This window comes from Dendropsophus ebraccatus, chromosome 3, assembly GCF_027789765.1.
Source record: "Dendropsophus ebraccatus isolate aDenEbr1 chromosome 3, aDenEbr1.pat, whole genome shotgun sequence".
NCBI lineage: Eukaryota > Metazoa > Chordata > Amphibia > Anura > Hylidae > Dendropsophus > Dendropsophus ebraccatus.
In genome coordinates, this window is record NC_091456.1 from 87,378,232 (window position 1) to 87,397,935 (window position 19,704).

Here is a 19,704-nt window from a genome sequence, read left to right on the forward strand (position 1 = left end):
TAATGTAATGTAATGTAATGCACTGTACTGTTGTGACTTTATGAATACATTTATGGAATACTTTGGGGAGCAAGTGTCCTTGCTCCCCAAAGTATCCCATAAATGTATTCAATGAATACATTTGCAGGGCACCGAGCAGGGAGGGAGAGAGGTGCCATCTACCTCCCCCCTCCCTCCCTGCTCGGTGCTGGGAACATATACAAAGCACTACTCCCCCATTATCTGCAGATAATGGGGGAGTAGTACCTTTTGCTATCCCTATCACCGCCCGCGCCGCCGCTCACACAGGGGCTGCTATTCATGCCCCCCGCCGCTCCCCCTCCTCCTCCTCCCGGCATCAAACTTACGATCGCGCTGCTGATTCCCCGCCGCCCGCGCCGCTCCTAACTACCCGCCCGCTCGCTCGCCCGCCCCTGGCCGCCGCTCTCTGCTCATGCCGGCCGCGTCAGCCCGCCCCCACCCCGGCCGGGGACACCAGGAAGCGCCGTGCTCCCGGCCGGGGTGGGGGTGGGCTGACGCGGCCGGCATGAGCAGAGAGCGGCGGCCAGGAATGGGGCGGGCGAGCGAGCGGGCGGGTAGTTAGGAGCGGCGCGGGCGGCGGGGAATCAGCGGCGAGATGAATAGCAGCCCCTGTGTGAGCGGCGGCGCGGGCGGTGATAGGGATAGCACAGGTACTACTCCCCCATTATCTGCAGATAATGGGGGAGTAGTACTTTGTATATGTTCCCAGCACCGAGCAAGGGGGGGGGAGGTAGATGGCACCTCTCTCCCTCCCTGCTCGGTGCCCTGCAAATGTATTCATTGAATACATTTATGGGATACTTTGGGGAGCAAGGACACTTGCTCCCCAAAGTATTCCATAAATGTATTCATAAAGTCACAACAGTACAGTGCATTACATTACATTACATTACATTACATACACTGTAATTCCTATGGAGTGTCCAGCAGGGGCGCACTATATATAGAAGTCAATGGTACTCATTGACTTCTATATATAGAGCGCCCCCTGCTGGACACTCCATAGGAATTACACCGTTGGTCGTGACGTCACTGCTTCAGAGATAATTCTAACACTTCCTGATACACAAAATTAAGGGAAATAGCAGTATATGAGCATTTCCCATAATTAATGTACATTAGAAAATTGTATAACTTTCCATAAGTAATAACATATAAAAAAATAATTTTCGCCGGACTTCTCCTTTAAATATTGTAGCAGCAATTTAATTTTTACACTTTTGTTGGTGGTACCTGCTACTCGTGGTGGGTTCGGCCATCAGTGTAAGAAGTATGAGGCTCTCTGGACAGTCCTCTGACAGATGATATTAGTGGGCATAGGGGGTTAGGCTTGATGGAAAATCAATGCCCAACCTCTTTGTTCTCAGAGAGACAAGCCGCCATCAGATCTGTGTGGCTATGGCTTACCCCTCCCATAGAGAACACAGGAAAACTCAGCTGTGCCGAACATTCCTGTGTATTAGGAAGACAGGGCCAGATGATATATATATATCATTAGTGATGTGTGTGCAGCCCTAGCTGTATATAGTGAACAATAAAGATATATACTACCTGATCACGTCCTCAGACCTTGTCTGTGGGATCCCCCAGTCCCAGCTCTCACTTCTGGTCCTCTCTCTGAAGTGATAGGCCGTTCAGCCAGTCACTGGCCGTAACAAACAGACAAGGTCTGGGGACACCGGGGAACGTGATAAGGTAAGTAACAGCTTTATTATGTTATACGCACAATCAGCAGCCAATGATTTTTACACTTGCCAAAAGACAATTATCATTTGATTACTGTTGTCTCTATATACACAGCGCGATATCGGCCGGATTCGGACAATTTTCGTTCTGTGTATTATGGCCCTTAGTCAATTCAGAAGGTTACATGCCAGGACCGCCACTACATGTCAGGACTGCTGCTACATGCCAGGACTGCCGCTACATGCCAGGATCGCCGCTACATGTCAGGACTGCCACTACATGCCAGAACCGCCGCTACATGCCAGGACTGCAACTACATGCCAGGACTGCCGCTACATGCCAGGACTGCCGCTACATGCCAGGACTAACGCTACATGCCAGGACTAACGCTACATGCCAGGACTAACGCTACATGCCAGGACTAACGCTACATGCCAGGACCGCCGCTACATGTCAGGACTGCTGCTACATGCCAGGACTCTCACTAGTGGTGTAAACACAAAAACTATTTATATGCATTGTTTTAAAAAATAAAATAAAATATCACTATATCAGGACCAAATATTACCTCCTTATCGTAATTGAAGAAAACTTTACTACTGTATATATAGGCCAATATTACCTCCATACAGTGACCGCCACATAATGACTCTATATACACTATATACAGACCAATATTACTGCCATAGAGTGACCACCACATAATGACTCTATACACACTATATACAGACCAATATCATGTGGCGGTCACTCTATGGTGGTAATAATGGTTTGTATATAGTGTATATATATATATATATATATATATATATATATATATATATATATAGAGTCATTATGCATTATGTGGCGGTCAGTCTATGGCGGTAATATTGGTCTGTATATAGTGTATATAGAGTCATTATGCATTATGTGGCGGTCAGTCTATGGTGGTAACATTGGTCTGTATATAGTGTATATATAGAGTCATTATGTGGCGGTCACTCTATGGCGGTAATATACACACTACATACAGACCAATATTACCACCAAAGACTGACCACTGAATAATGACATTATACACGCTATATACAGACCAATATTGCTGCCAAAGAATGATGACTGCATAATGACTCTATATACACTATATACGGACCAATATTACCACCACCTTATTTTTTTTCTCAATAAAACACACGGTATTGCCTTAGTGACATCATCATACACTATACATAGGAGCTGCTATACACAATCTATTCACCGCTACACTTCCGCTGGACAGTGGAGTCAGCAGTGCTGATACACACACCATATACATATATATATATATATATATACAGTGGCGGTCTTTGGCACCAAGCACCCCAACATCCAGGGGGCCCCCACGCCCCGCTCTTGTGCTCAAGACCGCTGGACAGAGCCGCTGCCGCGCTCGCTGCTGCCATCTGAACTGTAACTATGAGCACTCGTAATGAGCGCTCATAGTTACATGCAGCAGCACTGACAGGGCGGGAGACATTGGCTCCCTTCCTGTCAGTCACTGTTGTGGCCGCAAGAAGGGTTTTCCCTGCGGTCACAAGTGGCAGCTTTGTCCTTGTGGTGCCGGCGCTCCAGTGACATCACTGGAGCATCGGCGCCAGGACAAGGGGAGCGGCCTCTTGTGATCGCAGGGAAAACCCTTCCTGTGGCCACAAGAGTGAAGAGAAGGGGAGACGCCCAGACCCAGGTGATTATAAGTGTTTGTTTTATTGTGTTATATACTATATGGGAGGGGGGGCACACAGGGGTCTGTTTAACTGGGGAGCGCACATCGGGGGTCTATATAACTGGGGGAGAACACAGGGGGGCTATATAACAGGGGGAACACACAGGGGGGCTATAGACTACTGGGGCTTCACAGAGGGGTCTATATACTACTGGGGGCAGCAGAATGGGGTCTATATACAACTTAGAGAGCACACAGGAGGTCTATATCCAAGTGGGAGAGCACACAGGGGGGCTATATACTACTGGTGGGGCACACAGGGGGGTCTATATACTATTGGGGGAACATAAAGGGTCTATATACTACTTGTGAGACACACAGGTGGTCTATATATAACTGGGGGAGCACACAGGGGACTGTATACAACTGGGGCAGCACACAAGGGGTCTATATAATACTGGTGGGGCACACAGGGGGTCTATATACTACTGGGGGAACCACACGGGGTTTATATACTACTGGAGGAGCACACAGGGGTCTATATCCAAGTGGGGGAGCACACAGTAGGTCTATATCCGAGTGGGGGAGCACACAGGGGGGCTAAATACCCCTGAGGGAGCAAACAGGGGGCCTATATACTAGTGGGGGAGCACACAGGGGTATATACAACAGGGGGCAGCACACAGGGGTTCTATATACAACTGGGGCAGCACACAGGAGGTCTATATACTTCTGGGGGGAGCACATGGGGGGGCTATATATAACTGGGGGAACACACAGGGGTCTTTATACTACTGGGGGAAGCAAACAAGGGGCATATACTATTAGGGGCAGCACATAAGGAGTATATATTACTGGCGGTAGCGCACAAGGGGTATATACTACTGGGGCAACAGACAGCGGTCTATTGTTTTGGAACGCGTGTCGAGGGGGGGGGGCCCAGACATAACTTCGCTTGGGGCCCCAGAAATGCCAAGACCGCCCCTGTATATATATATACACACACACACACACACACACATCCATGAAAACACATTATACAAATCCAAACCATCCAGTCCACACACTATACACATGACATGTAACACACTACATTCATCCATTATACACATATATACATACACACTACATTCATCCATTATACACAAATATACTGTACATAAACACACTACATGTACAGTATACTTACCCCCTCTAACAGCATGCTGGGTGTAGCTGTCCTTGACCATGGCGGCGGCAGCAGCCTGTGATCCTCACCCTGCAGCCCTCTCCTCTATCGTCCCGACTGCCACACCAGTCTCATTAGGAAGACAGAGGAAATCACATGGTGCAGAAGGGAGGGGGAAGCTACACACTCCGGGAGCAGAGCGTCCTGCAGCCTCTGTGTGACCCCTGATAGCAGCCATCAGCTGCAGCCAGCGATCACTGCCATCAGCTGCAGGACGCTTTCTGTGCGCTCCTGCACCTAACACTCACTGTAACTGGGGGATGGGGGCCCTGGGCAATTGCCGTTTGCCACCCCCCCAAAACGCCAGCCCTGTCTCCAGCCCTGTCCTCATCAACACCCACACCTGTGTTAATGGAGCAATCACTGAAACCATGTTAGCTGGTCCCTGGTAAGGCACAGTGTGGGGCTGTCAGGACTACAAGTCTCAAGAAACCTGATGCTGAGAGTTGTTGTTATATTGGAAGGCTGCTGCTGTAACACTGCAACTCCCAGCATACCTCATTGTGCACTATAACTCCCAGCATACCTCCTTGTGCACTACAACTCCCAGCATACCTCCTTGTGCACTACAACCCCCAGCATACCTCCTTGTGCATTACAACTCCCAGCATACCTCATTGTGCACTACAACTCCCATTATACCTCATTGTGCACTACAACTCCCAGCATACCTTCTTGTGCACAACAACTATCATAGCCGCAGTCTGGGGGCCCTCCCCGCAGACAGGGCCGGCGTTAGGGGGGGCAAGCAGGGCAAATGCCCAGGGCCCCCATCCCCCAGGGGCCCCCTACCGCAGTTCCAGTGGAGAGGAGAGCACAGACAGCGTCCTCCAGCGTCTGGAATGATCCCTGGCTGCTGCTATCAGGGGTCACGCAGAGGCTGCAGGACGCTGGTCTCGGTGTCTGCTCCCCCTCCCTCCAGCTCCTCTCACTGCACCTGACTTCCTGCTCTGGTGTGGAGCTGTCGGGACGATGGAGGAGAGGGCTGCCGGGTGAGGATGATAGTCTGCTGCTGCTGCTGCTGCTGCAAGGAACATGAGGGGGATTAACCACTACAACCAGCATGCTAGAGGGAGTAAGTATTCTGTACATGTAGTGTGTAATGTGTATGAATGTAGGTGTATAATGCATGAATGCAGTGTGTGTTACATGTCCTGTGTGTAGTGTGTGGACTGGATGGTTTGTATCTGTATAATGTGTTTTCATGGGTGTGTGAGTGTGTGTGTATATATATATATATATATATATATAATGGTGTGTGTGTGTATATATATATATATATATATATATATATATATATATATATATATATATATAAATAAAATGGTGTGTGTGTATAAGCACTGCTGACTCAAAGTGTTGAGGTGAATAGACTGTATATAGGAGCTGCAGCCATTCTCCGGCCTCATCAGTCCTATGTAATTGCTGCAGCTCCTATGTATAGTGTATGATGACATCACTAAGGCAATACCGTGTATTTTATTGAGAAAAAAATAAGGTGGTATTCAGTCTTTAGGTGGTGGTCACTGTATGGTGGTAATATTGGTCTGTATATAGTGTCATTATGCAGTGGTCACTCTTTGGCATTAATATTGGTCTGTATATAGCGTATATATATATATACACTCATTACTGCCATAGATTGACTACCACATAATGACACTATATACAGACCAATATTACCGCCATACAGTGACCACCACATAATGACTCTATATACACACTATATACAGACCAATAGTACAACCATAGAGTGATCGCCACATAATATTGGTCTGTATATAGTGTGTATATAGAGTCATTATACAGGGGTCAGTCTATGACAGTAATTTTGGTCTGTATATAGAGTCATTATGCAGTGGTCACTCTATGGCGGTATTATTGGTCTGTATATAGTGTCATTATGCAGTGGTCACTCTTTGGCATTAATATTGGTCTGTATATAGCGTATATATATATACTCATTACTGCCAGGGCCAGGACAAGGAGTTTTGGTGCCCTAGGCAGAGAAGACAAATGGCGCCCCCCCCCCCCCCCCCAGAATAGACTGTACGCTATGCGGGGACAGCCAGGAGGCTATACTGTATGTGGGGGTCATGTATACTGTACCCCCTGACTGTAACAGGACCGTGTATACTGTACCACCTGACTGTAACAGGACCGTGTATACTGTACCCCTTACTGTAACAGGACCATGTATACTGTACCCCTTACTGTAACAGGACCATGTATACTGTACCCCCTGACTGTAACAGGACCATGTATACTGTACCCCCTGACTGTAACAGGACCGTGTATACTGTACCCCCTGACTGTAACAGGACCGTGTATACTGTACCCCTTACAGTAACAGGACCATGTATACTGTACCCCTTACTGTAACAGGACCATGTATACTGTACCCCCTGACTGTAACAGGACCGTGTATACTGTACCCCCTGACTGTAACAAGACCGTGTATACTGTACCCCCTGACTGTAACAGGACCGTGTATACTGTACCCCCTGACTGTAACAGGACCATGTATACTGTACCCCCTGACTGTAACAGGACCGTGTATACTGTACCCCCTGACTGTAACAGGACCGTGTATACTGTACCCCCTGACTGTAACAGGACCGTGTATACTGTACCCCCTGACTGTAACAGGGCCATGTATACTGTACCCCTTACTGTAACAGGACCGTGTATACTGTACCCCCTGACTGTAACAGGACCGTGTATACTGTACCCCCTGACTGTAACAGGACCGTGTATACTGTACCCCCTGAATGTAACAGGACCGTGTATACTGTACCCCCTGACTGTAACAGGGCCGTGTATACTGTACCCCTTACTGTAACAGGACCATGTATACTGTACCCCCTGAATGTAACAGGACCGTGTATACTGTACCCCCTGACTGTAACAGAACCGTGTATAATGTACCCCTTACTGTAACAGGACCGTGTATACTGTACCCCCTGACTGTAACAGGACCATGTATACTGTACCCCCTGACTGTAACAGGACCATGTATACTGTACCCCCTGACTGTAACAGGACCATGTATACTGTACCCCCTGAATGTAACAGGACCTTGTATACTGTACCCCCTGACTGTAACAGGACCATGTATACTGTACCCCTTACTGTAACAGGACCGTGTATACTGTACCCCCTGACTGTAACAGGACCGTGTATACTGTACCCCCTGACTGTAACAGGACCATGTATACTGTACCCCCTGAATGTAACAGGACCTTGTATACTGTACCCCCTGACTGTAACAGGACCATGTATACTGTACCCCCTGAATGTAACAGGACCTTGTATACTGTACCCCCTGACTGTAACAGGACCGTGTATACTGTACCCCCTGACTGTAACAGGACCATGTATACTGTACCCCTGAATGTAACAGGACCGTGTATACTGTACCCCCTGACTAACAGGACCGTGTATACTGTACCCCCTGACTGTAACAGGACCGTGTATACTGTACCCCCTGACTGTAACAGGACCGTGTATACTGTACCCCCTTACTGTAACAGGATCGTGTATACTGTACCCCCTGACTGTAACAGGATCGTGTATACTGTACCCCCTGACTGTAACAGGACCGTGTATACTGTACCCCCTGACTGTAACAGGACCGTGTATACTGTACCCCCTGACTGTAACAGGACCATGTATACTGTACCCCTGAATGTAACAGGACCGTGTATACTGTACCCCCTGAATGTAACAGGACCGTGTATACTGTACCCCCTGACTGTAACACACCATGCCACCTGAATGTAGTAGTGTCACACATGGCATCCTGAGAATTTAGGTGTCACACACCAGGCCCCTCGGGTATAATGATGGTGCACATTGTGCTATAGGTATAACAGGAATATACAGCGTTACAGACTTCAGGAACAGAGAAAATGATGCAGCACAGGAGCCTCCCCTATACCATGACAGCACAGTCACAGCGCCATATACACATCATATACTGATCCTGCCACATACACCTCCCCTATACCATGACAGCACAGTCACAGCGCCATATACACATCATATACTGATCCTACCACATACACCTCCCCTATACCATGACAGCACAGTCACAGCGCCATATACACATCATATACTGATCCTGCCACATACACCTCCCCTATACCATGACAGCACAGTCACAGCGCCATATACACATCATATACTGATCCTGCCACATACACCTCCCCTATACCATGACAGCACAGTCACAGCGCCATATACACATCATATACTGATCCTACCACATACACCTCCCCTATACCATGACAGCACAGTCACAGCGCCATATACACATCATATACTGATCCTGCCACATACACCTCCCCTATACCATGACCACACAGTCACAGCGCCATATACACATCATATACTGATCCTGCCACATACACCTCCCCTATACCGTGACAGCACAGTCACAGCGCCATATACACATCATATACTGATCCTGCCACATACACCTCCCCTATACCATGACCGCACAGTCACAGCGCCATATACACATCATATACTGATCCTGCCACATACACCTCCCCTATACCATGACAGCACAGTCACAGCGCCATATACACATCATATACTGATCCTGCCACATACACCTCCCCTATACCATGACAGCACAGTCACAGCGCCATATACACATCATATACTGATCCTACCACATACACCTCCCCTATACCATGACAGCACAGCGCCATATACACATCATATACTGATCCTGCCACATACACCTCCCCTATACCATGACCGCACAGTCACAGCGCCATATACACATCATATACTGATCCTGCCACATACACCTCCCCTATACCATGACCGCACAGCGCCATATACACATCATATACTGATCCTGCCACATACACCTCCCCTATACCATGACCGCACAGTCACAGCGCCATATACACATCATATACTGATCCTACCACATACACCTCCCCTATACCATGACAGCACAATCACAGCGCCATATACACATCATATACTGATCCTGCCACATACACCTCCCCTATACCATGACAGCACAGTCACAGCGCCATATACACATCATATACTGATCCCGCCACATACACCTCCCCTATACCATGACAGCACAGTCACAGCGCCATATACAGGAGCCTCCCCTATACCATGACAGCACAGTCACAGCTCCATATACACATCATATACTGATCCCGCCACATACACCTCCCCTATACCATGATCGCACAGTCACAGCGCCATATACACATCATATACTGATCCTGCCACATACACCTCCCCTATACCATGACAGCACAGTCACAGCGCCATATACACATCATATACTGATCCTGCCACATACACCTCCCCTATACCATGACAGCACAGCGCCATATACACATCATATACTGATCCTGCCACATACACCTCCCCTATACCATGACAGCACAGTCACATATACACATCATATACTGATCCTGCCTGACCCAGTACAAGGACCCAATACAATAAGGATATAAAGCACCAGTGTCAGGAGAATTAGCCTGTACATAATAAACACATGTGTTCACCAACCTGTGGGTCCCAAGCTGTGGCAGGACTACAACTCCTATCATGCTGTGACTGTTGTAGTTTTGGAGCAGCTGGTGACCCACAGGTTGGGGAACAATATGGGAAGTGCTGTGTATAGAGGAGCAGTGCAGGGATATGGGGCAGTGTTATATGGGGCAGCCCTGTGACCTCCCTCTCCCAGCACTCCCAGCCTCCCTATACCTACAGGATGATGAGAGTCAGTCAGTGAACTCACCAGACAGCAGCCTCAGCAGTCGGCACGGCCTCCAGCAGTCAGATAGTGAGGAGGTCACATGGTGAGGAGGGGGCGGAGCCTCTAGTCCGAGTGAAAGGTCCTAGCAGGTCCTTGCAGGCCATCTTCAGGGCAGAGCAATGATCCTGCTCGGGGTGAGGGGATATTCACAATGCCTGCCCAGGAGGGGAGAGAGTGGGAGGACATGAGGATGCTGAAGGTGAGCAGGGAGGGGTAGCACTCTGAGGCCACCAGGAGTACAGGAGCCTGTAGTAATTTTTTTTTTTTGGAGATTGAAATTGCGCCCCCTGTAACTCACCACTAGATGGCGCCCTAGGCCATCGCCTACCCTGGCCTACCCTTTGTCCCGGCCCTGATTACTGCCATAGATTGACTACCACATAATGACACTATATACAGACCAATATTACCGCCATACAGTGACCACCACATAATGACTCTATATACACACTATATACAGACCAATAGTACAACCATAGAGTGATCGCCCACATAATATTGGTCTGTATATAGTGTGTATATAGAGTCATTATACAGGGGTCAGTCTATGGCAGTAATTTTGGTCTGTATATAGAGTCATTATGCAGTGGTCACTATGGTGGTAATATTGGTCTGTATATAGTGTCATTATGCAGTGGTCACTCTTTGGCATTAATATTGGTCTGTATATAGCGTATATATAGAGTCATTATTGCCATAGATTGACTACCACATAATGACACTATATACAGTACAGCCACAGTACAGTATATATAGTACAGCCATAGAGTGATCGCCACATAATATTGGTCTGCATACAGTGTATATAGAGTCATTATACAGGGGTCAGTCTATGGCAGTAATATTGGTCTGTATATAGAGTCATTATGCAGTGGTCACTCTATGGCGGTAATATTGGTCTGTATATAGAGTGTATATAAAGTCATTATACAGGGGTCAGCCTATGGCAATAATATTGGTCTGTATATAGCGTAGAGTCATTACTGCCATAGATTGACTGCCACATAATGACTCTATATATACACTATATACACCAATAGTACAGCCATAGGGTGACAGCCACATAATATTGGTCTGTATACAGTGTATATACAGTCATTTATTATACAGTGGTCAGTCTATAGCGGTAATATTGGTCTGTATATAGTGTATATAGAGTCATTATGGGGCGGTCACTTTTATGGTGGTAATATTGGCCTATATATAGTGTGTTTTCTTCAATAACGGTATGGAGGTAATATTTGGTCCTGATTATAGTGATTTTTTTAAATTTATTTTTTTAAAGCAATTCATATAAATAGTTCTTGTATTTACACCACTAGCGGGTAGTCCTGACATTTAGCGGCAGTCCTGGCATGTAGGGGCAGTCCTGGCATTTAGCGGCATTCCTGGCATTTAGCGGCAGTCCTGGCATGTAGTGGCAGTCCCAGAATGTAGCGGCGGTCCTGACATGTAGGGGCAGTCCCAGAATGTAGCGGCGGTCCTGACATGTAGGGGCAGTCCCGACATGTAGGGGCGGTCCCGACATGTAGGGGCGGTCCCGACATGTAGGGGCGGTCCCGACATGTATCGGCGGTCCCGACATGTATCGGCGGTCCCGACATGTAGCTGCGGTCCCGACATGTAGCTGCGGTCCCGACATGTAGCTGCGGTCCCGGCATGTAGCGGTAGTCCTGACATGTAGCGGCATGTAAACTTCTGAACTGAGTAAGAGCCCTAATACATGGAGCGAAAATTGTCCGAATCAGGACGCTATCGCTCTGTGAGGACACTGGGGAACATGATCAGGTAGTATATATCACAGACAAGGCCTGAGGACACCGGGGAACATGATCAGGTAGTATATATCACAGACATGGCCTGAGGACACCGGGGAACGTGATCAGGTAGTATATATATCTTTATTGTTTACTATATACAGCAAGGATTGCACACACATCACTAATGATATACTGTATATATACACATAGGGGGAGATTTATCAAACATAGTGTAAAGTGAAACTGGCTCAGTTGCCCCTAGCAACTTATCAGATTCCACCTTTCATTACTCAGATTCTAAGTAGGTGGAATCTGATTGGTTGCTAGGGGCAACTGAGCCAATTCTTCTTTACACCAGTTTGATAAATCTCCTCCATAGCTTTTGCTGTAGTAGGCTCTCTAAGCGAGCTCCATTCTACCAGATTGGCGCTCACTTCTGCAGAATATCAGGCCGTGTAATACGGCCTTAAAAGTGGCCGTATGCTTCCAATAACTGCTGGCTGAACATTCCTTCAGCTGACAATTATCTCTCCCATCTGGTCCCGTCCTCCCCATACACAGAAATTTGGCACATCTGAGTTTTCCTGTGTTTTCTATGAGAGGGTAAAGCCATAGCCATACAGATCTGATGGCGGCTTATCTCTCTTAGAACAAAGAGGTTGGGCATTGATTTTCCATCAAGCTTGATCCCCTATGTCCACTGATATCATCTGTCAGAGGACTGTCCAGAGAGCCCCATACACCTTACACTGATGGCCGAACCCACCAGGAGCAACAGGTACCACCAACAAAAGAGTAAAATGTATGGGGACCTTAAATTGTTGCTAAAATATTTCAGCATTTGGGGCCCCACCTTTAACTTTGCCCAGGGCCACATCTAGTCTAAAACCGGCCCTGCCCGCAGACAGCGGCTATGATAGTTGTTGTGCACAAGGAGGTATATTTGTATTGTTTTTTTGAGGTATCGAACTGGTATTGAGTATCAAAATAAAAAAGCTGGTATGGTGACATCACTAGCAGGGCCTAGGCCTGTAATGCCTCTCTGTGCTTGCTCCCCACCTCTCTGCATTTCAGTAACTGTTCAGGGCTGGATTGTGTCCTCCTTTACCGGAAGAATATTGCGCTTGCTCCACTGCTAGCGGGGTGGTTCAGCCACAATGGGGGCCCAGGCTGGGCCCAAGTTGCATTTAATCCGCTGCTGCTTCTTGCAGGACATACAGCAGCTGATAAGTACTGGACTTTTTTATACAGAAATAGGTTACAAATTAGTTTAACTTATTGACACCAGGTGATTTAAAAACTATTTGTTAAAGATGTGAAGCAAGGACTAAACATATTATAAATGCAATTTTTCCTATTGCCCTGGGGTCCTCAGGGTTTTCAGGGCTGCATACGCCTTGTAATGTATACTCAACCAGGGTGGATATACAGGACGCCAAGATCAAGGAAATCTGTCTGGTCCGTAGCAGGTAGAGAGCTGCATACACAAGCATGTGGATGGGTTGTACAACCGCTAGTCACAGCGCCGGCATCAGCACCCGGCTTACCTGGGCAAGTGACGGGCCCTGTTAGCCGCTAGCAGAACCTGATGGCAGGTGTATTTTGGCAACAGCTTAACAATCGCTTGTTAGGAAACAGTCACTTGTGGGACAGTTTCTTTAGTGCAGCGCTCTCTAACATGTGACTTTCCAGTTGCTGCAAAACTACAACCCCCAATATGGACCGCTGGCAAGGTATAATGGCCGTTATAGTTTGGCAACAGCTGAAAAGTCACTGACTGGGAAAGAAAGATTTAGGAAAACTGTTTATTTAATCATGTGTTCTCCAACAAGTGACTCACTCTCCAGTTGCTGCAAAACTACAACTTCCATCATGCACTACTGGAAGGACATGATGGGAGTTGTATTTTGGCAACAGCTGAAGAGCCAGTGGTTGGGAAACAATGATTTAGGAGGACAGTGGCCCAATTTATCTAGGGGTGCAGTGACGGGGGGCATTGTCATAATTCATAAGTGCAAAGTTATTTTTGCACCAAGAGAAGGGCTAACTACAGACTGAAGGACAAGGTGCAGCTCACCTACAGATGGGGGGCACAAAGAGGGTCCTGTTACTGTTTGGGAGCTCTATGCCACCATGTATTGGGCTGTAAAAATCTGCAACATATCCTCCATGTCTGAACTCACCCTACATCATTCTGAGAGGCCATAAAAGCCTATTTCACATCTGACATTGTATAGTGGGTGACATGACTAAGGCTAGGTTCACAATGTGTTTTATCCTATACGTTTAACGTATACATTTTATGGAAAAAACGGATGCAACTACCGATGCAATTGTGTGCCATCCGGTTGGAATCGGTTGGATCCGGTTGGAACCGGTTGGATCCAGTTTTTCCATTGACTTGTAAACAACAACAACAACAACAACCTGACAACCTGTCTGGGCATGCTCATGACATCACTACGACAAGCAGTGACATCACGTAAGTGACATAATTGGTGATGTCATCCAAGGGCCCTATAAAAGAAGGTGCAGAGCCCCAGAATCTCTGTTCTTAGGGACTCACTAGCGATTACACTGTTGGTACTACCTTGCTTTCTGCCTGCGTATACTGATAGTCATTTCTAGTGTTTTCGATTTTTGTCAATCCATGGAGAGAGAGGAGAGGATTGAGAGGGAGCTTGCCATTTTTGGCAACCTCCTGTGCTATCTGGTTCCAATCCTGGTCGGCTGTCTTTCCACCAGACAACCACTCAGCATGATTGAACCCTTCATCAACCCACTGAGCTGGGGCAATTCCATCAGCCACCCGCTCAGCTGGGACAATATCACCTTGGGCCTGAGGCCAAACAGCACCATCACAGACCAGACCAGCTGTAAGATTACCCCCATCCTGCAGAGGCCCAATTACACCACCAGAAACCTGCAGCGTCCAAACACCACCTTTGAAGACCTGCCCGACTGTGACCTGATGTCCATCACCAGTCATGTCCAGAGCGCAGCAACCGCCTTCACTGACCTGCTTAGCTGGCTGACTGCTGTTAGCGATGTGCTCAGCTGGACATCCACTACCAGTCGCCTGCTAAGCTGGACTTTCAGTGATAGCGCCCTGCTGACCTGGATCACAGTTGCTGTAGAGAGAGTGAGTGTGATCACCACCACCTGTGATTACATCAACTGGATCTGCAGCACCAGAGACCTCATCATCTGGACCACCACCCTCACCCGCAGCAGCTTCCTGGACATCTGGACGACCACAGCCACCTGGATCACCAACACCACCACCGGTGAGCTGACAACGTTGATTTCCACCGTCACCACCAGCGATCTGCAGAGCGCACTGAGCAGCATAAGTGAGAAGCTGGTGTGGATTGCCACAACCCTCCAGCTTCTCACTTGGCTGACCAGTCGCTGCAACAGGTGCGCTTGGCTGCTATCTGCGGGTGAGGCTTTGTCCTGGATGAACACTACCAGCAGGATGCTGATCGGCGCCCTACAGGGCATCAGACTTATCGTGCGATGTCTGTCCAGTACCGAGGAGCTGAGGAAATGCCTGGCCATCATATCCGAAGAAGTGCTGAGCGGCTTCCCCGCCACCACCACCACAGCACGCTCCGAGGGACATCCCTACCGCCGACAGCGAATCATTTGAAATGATGGGACAACATCACCAGGGGCCTGCAGTTCCATCAGAGAGCAGCCCAGCTGGAAGATTACCACCAACCTGCAGAGGCCCAATTCCACCACCACCAACCTGCAGCGTAGCAACTCCAGCACCATCAAAATGCAGAGCCCAAACAACACCATTGGAGACCTGCCCAACTGGAATATGACCACCTGTGACCTCATTTCCATCAGCAGCCATCTCCAAAGTGCAGCAACCACCTTCACTGACCTGCTTAGCTGGATATCCACCACAAGCCGCCTGCTGAGCTGAACTTTCACTAATAGTGACCTGCTGACCTGGATCACAGCTGCTGTAGAGCCAGTGAGTGTGATCACCACCGCCTGTGATTTCATCACCTGGATCTGCAGCACAAGAAATCTGATCATCTGGACCACCACCCTCACCAGCTTCCTGGAGATCTGGATGACCACAGCCACCTGGATCACCACTACTACTGCCGGTGAGCGGATCACGTGGATTTCCACCATCAGCACCAGCGATCTGCAAGCAATCACAGCGAGTGCGACATTGTCCTGGACTATAACCACCAGCAGGATGCTGATCGGCTTCCTACAGAGCATCAGACTGATCCTGCGATGCTTCACCAGTACCGAGGAGCTGAGGAAATGCCTGCCCATCATCTCCAAGAAAGTGCTCAGCGGCTTCCCCGCCGCCACCACCACAGCACGCTCCGAGGGACATCCTGACCGCCGACAGCGAATGATTTAATAACTTAAATAAAAGTTTTTCTTGTTGCCAAAAATGTGTACTTTTTTATGTCACTATACATTGTAGTAAGGTGTGCAAGGGTGTAAGTGTGTAATAATGATAATGTGGGACACTAAAAACACCATACACCACCTCTCTTACACTGTACCTGTCAGCTCTGCCCCCCCAAAGATGGCCGCTCTGCCGTACTCACCGTTATTGTGTGAGGTGAGGAGGAAAGGGGAACTACAACCATGGTGGACGGCACACAGGAGCGCCCCCTGCTGGTCACTCTCCTTCTCCAGCTCTTCCCTCTGCCACTGGCTGTAGGAGTATACGCTGCCCAAACAAAAACACCCGGTGGGGTCTCAGTAGATTTATCCTTGTTTCCAGATAGTAACCAATCAAAGCTCAGCTTTCACATATTATTTGCCTTGGTAAAGTGAAAGGGGAGCTGTGATTGGTTGCTATGGGCTACTAAGGGAAATGTATTGTGCTGCTGTAGTAAGAGACCCATAGCAACCAATCACAGCTCAGCTTTCATTTCTCACATTGCTCTGGGAACATGAAAGCTGAGTTGTAATTGGTTGCTATGGGCAACAAAGAGACTCTTACCATTAGAAAGCTTAAAGAGGTATTCCCCACAAGAGCTAAAATAATGTAATGCTTCCAAACCTAGCTGGCCTTACTCACCGAGTCCCTCTGAGTATTTTGAGACATCTCCCATCTTTCTAGCTGCTGCCGTTCCTGAGTTACAAGTTTTTCTAAAAGCCGATCTATATCCAAGATAGGAAACTACATTTCCCATCATGCAATGCTTATGCCTGATGATGGTGAAGTAGCAGAGCTGAGACAATGAAGGAAATGATGACAGTGTAGCAGAGCGGAGATGGCGGTGTTGGTGCAGCAAAGGTGAGTTGGAAGTGACGGTGTAGCAGAGCTGAGTTGGCGGTGACGGTGTAGCAGAGCTGAGTTGGCGGTGATGGTGTAGCAGAGCTAAGTTGGCGGTGACGGTGTAGCAGAGCTGAGTTGGCGGTGACGGTGTAGCAGAGCTGAGTTGGCTTTGACGGTGTAGCAGAGCTGAGTTGGCGGTGACGGTGTAGCAGAGCTGAGTTGGGGGTAACGGTGTAGCAGAGCTCAGTTGGCGGTGACGGTGTAGCAGAGCTGAGTTGGGGATGACGGTGTAGCAGAGCTGAGTTGGCGGTGACGGTGCAGCAGAGCTGAGTTGGGGATGACGGTGTAGCAGAGCTGAGTTGGGGGTGACGGAGTAGGAGGGCTGAGTTGGAGGTGACGGTGTAGCAGGGCTGAGTTGGAGGTGACGTTGTAGCAGAGCTGAGTTGGGGGGGACGGTGTAGCAGAGCTGAGTTGGGGAGGACGGTGTAGCAGAACTGAATTGGGGGGACGGTCTAACAGAGCTGAGATGGCACTGACGGAGTAGCAGAGCTGAGTTGGGGGAAAGGTGTAGCAGAGCTGAGTTAGCGGTGACGGTGTAGCAGAGCTGAGTTGACGGTGTAGCAGAGCTGAGTTGACGGTGTAGCAGAGCTGAGTTGGCGGTGACGGTGTAGCAGAGCTGAGTTGGGGTGACGGTGTAGCAGAGCTGAGTTGGGGATGACGGTGTAGCAGAGCTGAGTTGGCAATGACAGTATAGCAGAGCTCAGTTGGGGGGACGGTGTAGCAGAGCTGAGTTGGGTGGGACGGTGCAGCAGAGCTGAGTTGGGGGGACGGTGTAGCAGAGCTGAGATGGCACTGACCGAGTAGTAGAGCTGAGTTGGGGGAAGGTGTAGCAGAGCTGAGTTGTCGGTGAAGGTGTAGCAGAGCTGAGTTGGCGGTGATGGTGTAGCAGAGCTGAGGTGTGGATGACGGTGTAGCAGAGCTGAGTTGGCGGTGACGGTGTAGCAGAGCTGAGTTGGCGGTGACAGTGTAGCAGAGCTGAGTTGGGGATGACGGTGTAGCAGAGCTGAGTTGGGGATGACGGTGTAGCAGAGGTAGTTGTAGATGACGGTGTAGCAGAGCTGAGTTGGGAGGGAAGGTGTAGCAGAGCTGAGTTAGGGATGACGGTGTAGCAAAGCTGAGTTGGGGGGGACGGTGTAGCAGAGCTGAGTTGGGGATGACGGTGTAGCAAAGCTGAGTTGGCGGTGACGGTGTAGCAGAGCTGAGTTGGCGGTGACGGTGTAGCAGAGCTGAGTTTGGGGATGACGGTGTAGCAGAGGTAGTTGTAGATGACGGTGTAGCAGAGCTGAGTTGGGAGGAAAGGTGTAGCAGAGCTGAGTTGACGGTGTAGCAGAGCTGAGATGGCGGTGACGGTGTAGCAGAGCTGAGTTGGGGTGACGGTGTAGCAGAGCTGAGTTGGGGTGACGGTGTAGCAGAGCTGAGTTGGCAATGACAGTATAGCAGAGCTGAGTTGGGGGGACGGTGTAGCAGAGCTGAGTTGGGCGGGACAGTGCAGCAGAGCTGAGTTGGGGGGACGGTGTAGCAGAGCTGAGATGGCACTGACCGAGTAGTAGAGCTGAGTTGGGGGAAGGTGTAGCAGAGCTGAGTTGTCGGTGACGGTGTAGCAGAGCTGAGTCGGCGGTGATGGTGTAGCAGAGCTGAGGTGTGGATGACGGTGTAGCAGAGCTGAGTTGGCGGTGACGGTGTAGCAGAGCTGAGTTGGCGGTGACAGTGTAGCAGAGCTGAGTTGGCGGTGACAGTGTAGCAGAGCTGAGTTGGGGATGACGGTGTAGCAGAGCTGAGTTGGGGATGACGGTGTAGCAGAGCTGAGTTGGGGGTGACGGTATAGCAGAGCTGAGTTGGGGAGGACAGTGTAGCAGATCTGAGTTTGGGGGACGGTGTAGCAGAGCTGAGATTGCACTGACCGAGTAGCAGAGCTGAGTTGGGGAGAAGATGTAGCAGAGCTGAGTTGGCGGTGACGGTGTAGTAGAGCTGAGTTGGGGATGACGTTGTAGCAGAGCTGAGTTAGCGGTGACGGTGTAGCAGAGTTGAGTTGGCGGTGACAGTGTAGCAGAGCTGAGTTGGCGGTGACAGTGTAGCAGAGCTGAGTTGGGGATGACTGTGTAGCAGAGCTGAGTTGGAGGGGACGGTGTAGCAGAGCTGAGTTGGGGATGACGGTGTAGCAGAGCTGAGTTGGCGGTGACGGTGTAGCAGAGC

The 19,704-nt window shown here is 49.1% G+C and overlaps 1 protein-coding gene across 3 annotated transcripts in view; it reads left to right on the forward strand.

Annotated features, from left to right (window-relative positions):
• SNX30 (sorting nexin family member 30) overlaps positions 1-19,704 on the forward strand; it is a 116,250-nt gene that overhangs the window by 21,911 nt on the left and 74,635 nt on the right. The window contains exon 1 of one of the 3 annotated variants that reach the window (XM_069962174.1): positions 10,537-10,621. The exons of 1 other annotated variant lie outside the window; for it this stretch is intronic. In XM_069962174.1, the coding sequence (XP_069818275.1) occupies positions 10,574-10,621 (48 nt within the window). In that variant the 5' untranslated portion in view covers positions 10,537-10,573. Of the gene's footprint in view, positions 1-10,536; positions 10,622-17,157; positions 17,192-19,704 lie in introns of those variants that run through there. One more of the 3 variants, XM_069962176.1, reaches the window with a different exon arrangement.